Source organism: Alosa alosa, chromosome 17, assembly GCF_017589495.1.
Source record: "Alosa alosa isolate M-15738 ecotype Scorff River chromosome 17, AALO_Geno_1.1, whole genome shotgun sequence".
Taxonomy (NCBI): Eukaryota; Metazoa; Chordata; class Actinopteri; order Clupeiformes; family Clupeidae; genus Alosa; species Alosa alosa.
The window spans coordinates 15643228-15651217 of NC_063205.1; the positions used below are offsets into that span (position 1 = coordinate 15643228).

The 7990-nt window shown below is 46.2% G+C and overlaps 1 protein-coding gene across 5 annotated transcripts in view; it reads left to right on the forward strand.

The window, feature by feature from the left end:
* The window catches only part of LOC125310340 (nck-associated protein 5-like), a 183580-nt gene extending 176012 nt beyond the window's left edge, over positions 1-7568 (forward strand). For all 5 annotated transcript variants that reach the window (XM_048267654.1, XM_048267655.1, XM_048267653.1 and 2 more), the window contains one exon: positions 6182-7568. In XM_048267654.1, coding sequence (XP_048123611.1) covers positions 6182-6469 — 288 coding nt within the window. In that variant the 3' untranslated portion in view covers positions 6470-7568. The remainder of the gene's footprint in view (positions 1-6181) is intronic.
* Positions 7569-7990: the final 422 nt, after the last annotated feature.

Genomic DNA, 7990 nt, shown 5'->3' on the forward strand with positions numbered 1-7990 from the left:
TGTGTGTGTGTGCATGTGTGTGTGTGTGTGTGTGTGTGTGTGTCTTTGTGTGTGTGTGTGTGTGTGTGTGTGTGTGTATGTGTGTGTGTGTGTGTGTGTGCTGATGATGATCTGTAATAGAGATTGGAGGGTTAGTAGCGTCCGTCACACTTCTGACTGGGCTACCTCTGTTGCCCTTTAACACACAAACCCAACACTGGACACATCACACATAAAAACAGCTGCATGTGCCTCTGACGCCATGCACACACACACCAGCTGACTTAATGTGGCCTGTGAACCTGTTGACCATGAGGAATGACCACACGACACATCACAGTTGCTTTTAGGAGTGGACTGTGCTAAGGAATTATGTGGCACTTCGTTTTATAGATCAAAACAATAAGGCATCACACTAAAGGGAGTAGTCTGTTCAACCCTTTGCTTTCTCTACACCTACTCCCCCCCTCTCTCTCTCTCTCTCTCTCTCTCTCTCTCTCTCTCTCTCTCTCTCTCTCTCTCTCTCTCTCTCTCTCTCCCTCTCTCTCTCCCTCTCTCTCTCAATCCTCCCTGTAAAGGTAGTCCTGGCCACACACACGCGGAGTGGAGATAAAGCCTTAGATGATAATTGTGTTTCACTAAATCACACTCAATCAATGATAAGGCTGACCCCCTCGTACCCCATGCCCCCCGACCCCCCCGGTCCCTCAGCAGTCCATCAGAGAGGCTCTCGGGCAGCAGGAGGCCGGTGCATGTGATTGCTGTTCCCCACCAACTGGCCGACGCAGCGGGTACTAATCACCGATGACCATCGCAGGTGGAGTTCCATCACTGAGAATCACATTCTCTTAGAAAGGGTCTTGTCTTGTGTGGTTGCCTAGCATCTCTGTGAGCGATCCACCGCCACTCCCAACAGCCCATCCACATCCCATAATCTACAGCAGCTTACACTCTTTGTCTTGGAGCCTGCTTTGAAGCCTGGCGTCTGGACAAGTCTGGACAAGTCTCTCTCTCTCTCTCTCTCTCTCTCTCTGTTGGCAGTGGTCTGGCTCAGGTTCACTGATGCGTCTCTGTGACAGACACAGACTATGGTCTGTCTGAGTTCTTTTTTCCCTGGGTGTTTGGATGTCAGGGCCACCTTGCTGCCTAATCCAGCTTAGCCTGACCCCCACCACCACCCCACCTCCCTCTCCCCCCTCGACATCAGAGTGGGACTCCAACCTCATACCCCCTCCCAACCAGCCACACACATACGCACACACACACGCACACACATACGCACGCACACACATACGCACACACACACACACACACACATACGCCACACACACACACACACACACACACACACACACACACACACACACACACACACACTGAAGCATCCCGTCCTCTCTGGTCACTCACATGGAGGTCTATCACAGATAAGACCCTGCAAAGCCCCCCCTTTGCGGCAGAAGCCTCACTCCTCAGCCAGACCTCAGACATGGCTCAACTGTCAGATCCTCCGTCTTCTGTCTTTGCCCGAGAACTGACCAGTGTCGTTCAAATTCTTGTCTTCCTACACCTTTTTCTAAACGTAGCTTCTCTTGCATTGAATTCAGGTCTTATAATAGCACGGTCCAACTGTTTGGCTGCGTTGCTGTTTGCATTACGTGTTTTACGCATTTTACGCATTACGCATTTTTTTTCACTTCACATGGGGTAGTGTGTAGCCAAGACTAATTGGCGTCTTGAGTAATTTGCATCTGTTTGTCTTCCTGTGGATGTCCCTCTGGCTGTGATGGGGACTAAAATATGTACATTTACATCTCTGAGGGGGAGAGATGATCAGTATGGATCATTGCTGGAGAAGGAGTTTAATTACTTCGACAAACTAACAGTGAAATGTTCAGTGTATATGCGTTGATTTAATTCTGGTAAGGGAGTTGCTGGTGTGTGTGTGTGTGTGTGCACGTGCGTGTGTGCGTCCGTACGCATGTGCATGTGTCTGTGTTTTGAGAAAAACTGATTTGACAGCCTACTCGAGTCTTCATTTAAATGCATTCAGACAGCAGTCAGTAGTGGTTTTTGGCACCTAGTGAAGTTGTCTCTAGATTGATTTTGAGGATTTGTCATCACTGTTACACACAAACAAATCATGTCTGTTCTGGTAATGAGGTTCTCCACTGATCAATGTAAAATGTTCTTTATTGATTCCTTAAATTGTAGCCACGGCATGTGCTGGAGTTATACTTCTGTCTAAAACGTTAGAATTATCTGGCTAGTCAAGGTAGCTGCACCATAGAAAGACACTTACGAAATCCGTCTTTTTTGAGTTCATAATCACAAAAGTCTACTTAGTTAAAAAACATCAGCTGGAAAGACTTCATAAACTAACACTAAAAGCTGAGAGAGTGGCATGTAGTTTTACACTTAGAGCTGTTGTTTTTTTAATGAAAAAACCTGCAGTGTACAGCTTTCATTATCCCTTTCTGTGGGTTGGTGTAGCCTTTATCACATTTCTGTCAGGTTCCTGAAATGAGAATGTGTGATATCATCATATCATATTATTTATAAAAACCCATTTACGTTTTGTTTTTGTTTTGTCCTAAAAATTATGCATTATTCATTTTTCAGATAAAAGTCTCACGGCAGAAACAATCTCTTTAATGTTACAGCAAATCCCACACATACACAGACACACACGCACAGACATACACACACACACACACACACACACAAAGAGAGAGAGAGAGAGAGAGAGAGAGAGAGAGAGAGACGCACATTCATTTCACTGAAAAAAAAAACATAAAAACAGACACCAAATCCACCCGGAGCTAAATGATTGGTGTCAGCTCTCGTGTGATGCATCTGTGTGTGCACACATGTACACACACATGCACATGCCCATGCACATATGTGCACACACACACACACAAGCCACACACATAAACAGACAGACACCTACACACACAAACACACACACACACACTCACATACGCACACCTGCTCACCACACTTCACATTTCTACAGAACACTCGCACTCCACACACACACACACACACACACACACACACACACACACACACACACACACACACACACAGACAGACTTGAGTTGTTATCAGGAACTGGCTGGTTTCCACACACCTGAACCTCCTGCTCCTCTCTCCAGCAGCCTCCCCCTGGCGCCCCTCAGAGCTCCTGCGTGTCCGGGCCTCGCTCGGCGGCTGGTTGTTGACGAGGAGCTGGTGGGGCCCCTGGAGAACGGAGGCCTGTTTGTCTGCAGGCTAGCGCTGAGTGCTAACCCTCTAATGATGCACAGGCCTCACAGCCCAGAGGGGGGAAACCTAGCCAGCAGTCTACCATCCCCTCCTCCAGCTTCTCTCCAGGGGCCCCCTGGGTCAGTCCAGAGTCAGGGAAAGAGAGGAGGGAGGGATGAAGAGAGTTATAAAAGGATAGAGAGAGAGAGATCAAGACAGAGGTAGAGTGAGCCAGAGTGAACGAAAGAGAGGAGGGAGGGATGGAGAGTTATAAAAGGATAGAGAGAGAGCGATCAAGACAGAGGTAGAGTGAGCCAGAGTGAACGAAAGAGGAGGAGGGATGAGAGTTATAAAAGGATAGAGAGAGAGCAATCAAGACAGAGGTAGAGTGAGCCAGAGTGAACGAAAGAGAGGAGGGAGGGATGGAGAGAGTTATAAAAGGATAGAGAGAGAGAGAGATCAAGACAGAGGTAGAGTGAGCCAGAGTGAACGAAAGAGAGGAGGGAGTAGGGGAAAGGGATGGAGGGAGAGCAAGATACAGGTAAAGAGTGAGTGAAAGAGAGAAAGAGAGAGAGAGAGAGAGAGAAGGAGAGAGAAGGAAAAGCCCTGGAGATGTTTACTGCTCCCTGCAGATAGCATTGCGGGCAGGAGGGCCCCTAAAACTCATCTGGATGGGATGCTTCCCCTGATGGCTGTCTGTGAGACAGCCAATTAATGTCAGAAAGCCTCCGCTGCTGCACCCCAACGAGTCGGGCTCAGCCAGCACGACCCATTAGCTGTCATGTACTGACTCCGCTAACACAGCTTGTGTGTGAAGATGATGTCTGCTTCAGCGTGATGCTAAGTAGGAATCTCGGGCTCGGCTTAAATAATAATCACAAACATTTTCCGTGTGCGTTATATGTTTGACATTCTATTTAGACTCTACTTGACATTGCCGTGGCTTCATGATTAAAACCCTTCATGGTCTTTTCAGATGCAGAGAATATATCAAACGAGCTGAATGCTAATATCATTACAGCAGTTGCCTTGATGCCTATTCAATTCCGGTATGTTCTGCATTGGATTTATAGAGGAGAGGCAGTGGCAACTCTCATAACTGTCGACGCATTATTATGTTATCATAGCCGGGGCTGGAGGAACTTTATTAAAGAGGTGCATAGCTGCCGGCATTTCTCATATGATACCGAACAAGTAGGCACCACCAGAGGAGGAGGAGGAGGTGGAGGTCTGCTGTCCTCTCTGCTGTGGCTAGAGACCTTGGAGATGGAATGAATCTCTTCCCTCGGTACGGAAGAAGGGTCACGACTGGGATGTTATCAAACGGCAGTGTGTGTTTTGGCTCTAAGGGGACCTACCCGTGTGAGTGTTAGTGTTCTGTGTGTGTGTGTGTGTGTGTGTGTGTGTGTGTGTGTGTGTGTGTGTGTGTGTGTGTGTGTCTGTGTGTGTGTGTGTGTGTGTGTGTGTGTGTGTGTGTGTGTGTGTGTGTGTGTGTGTGTGTGTGTGTGTGTCTGTCCACATGTCTGAGTTTGAGAAATGGTTGCTAATTGGGCCAGAGGCCTTTCCAGTCTTGGGTGATATGATGTGCACTGCAACTCTCACTCTATCTGTTTCTTCCTCCTTTTTTTCTCTCTGTATCTCTCCCTTTATCACCCTCTCTCTTGCTCTCTCATTTTGTCTCCTTGCCTCCGCCTTTCCTTCTCCCTCTCTCTCTCTCTCTCTCACTCTCTCTCCCTCTCTCTCTTTCTCTCTCACTCTCTGTCTCACTCTCTCTCTCTCTCTCTCTCTCTCTCTCTCTCTTGACACTTTTCTGGCCCGCTCCCTCCATTCCCACGGTCAGGAATATGATGGAACTAATCCATAAAGCCCCTGAAATTTCCAACGGCGCCTGACAGAAAATGTAATCATTTGTGTCAGAGCCGCCACATGGAGAAAGCCTCCTCTTGTCAGATGCTAGATCCGTACGGGTGCCTCTCACCGAGGTCATTTTGGGTGTTCTTACGCCCAACTACGTGGACAAATACCCCAATAAATCATTCTGAGGCTCATCATTGCCAGAAGCTGCGATATCCTCCCTTTCTCTCTCTCCGATGCATTATGCAAAGGCTTGAGAGATTTTCCTGACATATTGATGACTTATTTTTTTTCCCTCAGTGCAGGGACACTAATTTCCGATGGAGTATAAATAAAATGATAAAACACAGAGGAGGTTAGACCTGCACAGAGTGATAATAATAACTCATTCCTTTTCAAGCTGTGGCTGGTAGGACAGTCTTTTGGATACAACAAATATTAGCGATCATACCCAAGCGGGAAATTGTTAGAACTTGAGGTTATCATCACAAGCAAGTGGCAACACAAGAAGACATAGAGCATTTTTATCAGTACTCATTAGATGCAACACATGCTGAAAGCTTTTTGGGACATACAAACAAGTGCAGGTGTTGAATGCTGATGAAGGCTTTTTTATGCTCTTGGTGTTTTGAAGTTGAATGCAAAAAGAAATAAATCAATTTAATCTTAAACTTCCAAAAGTATTGCATGGGTTAGTCCCTTCTAAGTGTACATTTATGAGTTTGTGTATGCTTGTCTTCATCAATCCATCTCATTTCATGTTTGACTGTGGTCCTATGCACATATATCTACTGTAGGAGTTGTTTTGAATATATTATGGTACAGTTTATATAACAAGTGCTTTCCATTCATAGAGTTGAATTTTAATTTAATTGATTTATTATGAATGTTGTTTGTGTTGTCGTCACCCAAATGACCTCAGATGTGCTTTTAGAACTTTTTTGTTTTTTAAATCTAAGCTTTAAAACTCACTTTTTTCACTTTGCATTTGGCTTTGTATGCATGTAGTGTTTGGCACCTATTATAAAGCACCTTGGTTTGAAATGTGCTATTTAAACAAAATGTACTTATGTACTCTTGCTCTCTCTGTGTCTCCATGCAGAAATGGAAGATTCCTGAAAGGGCGTCGGCCACCGTAGGGCCCCCGCAGGGCTTCTCGCGCATCCCCCTGGAGTCCCTCAGCTGTCTGGGAGGCTCCACCTCCGCTGTGTCTGACCGACTGCACAGGAGCGTCTGCGGCAGAAGTGGTGGCAGCGGGGGCGTTGGCATGGGGACGAGGACTGATTCGTCCCAGCACACGGTGCCCCACCACATCGCCCCGCGCAGCGACTCCATCATTTACGAAGGCTTCGCGTCCTCCTGTGCCAGTCAGGGCTCCAGTGTGGCCTAGACTCGAGGCTCCCCCACACCCAGACACACTTAAACACCCTCTTCCCTTCTCTCCACCCTTCGGCCAGGGCTTTGAGAGACACTTCCGGGGGTGGGGGCTCGGAGACCCACTTTAGCTCCCAAAGCCTTAGCTCCAGCTCAGGACCACAGATGGTGCTTCAAGGCTCCCAGGCAGAGAGCACTTCCAGCGGGGAGCCCGGACTCCTAAGGGCCCTGGGGCTCAGGTGGTTCTCCCACCAACCAACCAACCTACCAACCAACGCAAGCACTTACCTGCATAAGGGATGTCTCTGTCTCTTTGACCCCTTCAGAGAACAAGAACAGTAGTAGATCATTAGGCTTTAAAAAAACATATGAGACTACAGAGATGGAACACTCTCAAGAGCAATACTGGATGACTAAGGATATTTCGGGTATAGATGTACTTTTTTGTTGTCGTCGTTATTGTTTTTTCCTCCATTTATAGTTTCCATCGAAACATAATCTTAATGCGGGGGTTGTCTCCTTATCCTCTGTGTAGCAATAGGCTGGCTGGAAATTTTTTTTTTTTTTTTGCAATATGAAATGAGATGCTGTTTGGGGTCGAAAGAATCAGGAGACAAAAAAAATAATAATATAAGAAATAGAGCTTTATTTCCAAAATCAGTCGTTCCCTCCCTCCCTCCCTCATTTCCCACATCTCTTTCTCTCGGTTGGTCTTGCTTTCAGAGGTATGAGGTAAATGCATTCTACATCGCCGCTTGTAGGCCGGTAGTTTAATGGTAATGGCTCCTGTGCTTGCAATAGCTGTGGAAAGCACAAAAAAAACTAAATCCAGACAATACTTTGTTGTCAAACTTGAAAACAAATGACTCTGTCTCCATTGCTATTCTTGACCACAGCGGAAACCACCGGGTGGTGGCCCTGCCTCCCTCCCTCTGTATCCTGGCATGACAAATCTTCAAAAGACAAATATTTTCATTGTTCGGTCTCTCTCCCCCGTTTACTGCTTCCATTCCTCTGATTGCACAGAGCAATACGCACGGCTGAAACCGCTGAAAAATAACTGGGGGATAAAGGAGGAAGAAGAGAAGGAGAAAAAACACACTTACCGTTTTCCGAGTTAAATTCCCGACTATAAATTAAGCACCGAGATAAATTAAGCTATAACTATAAGTCGCACCAGAGTATAAGTCACACCAGTCAAAAAATCATGAATCTCATGAAGAGGAAAAAATCATATATATAAATATATATATGTTGCACCTGAGTCGCAGGACCAGCCAAACTATGACAAAAAGTGCGACTTATAGTCCGGAAAATACGGTAATCACTTTCCCGTCTGCAAAAAGAAAGAAAAGATGACTCCTGAGGAACAGCAAAGGGAGTCTTCTACACTGTGTGTGCTCAGAAACCATGACTCCACATTATCCTCATAGTTTTTACTTTAAAGGTCGTGGTGAACAGTAAAAAAAGAGAAATCTTCAATTAAAAAAACAAACTCAGCAATGGAAATGAGAACTAATGCAAAACAAATAATCCA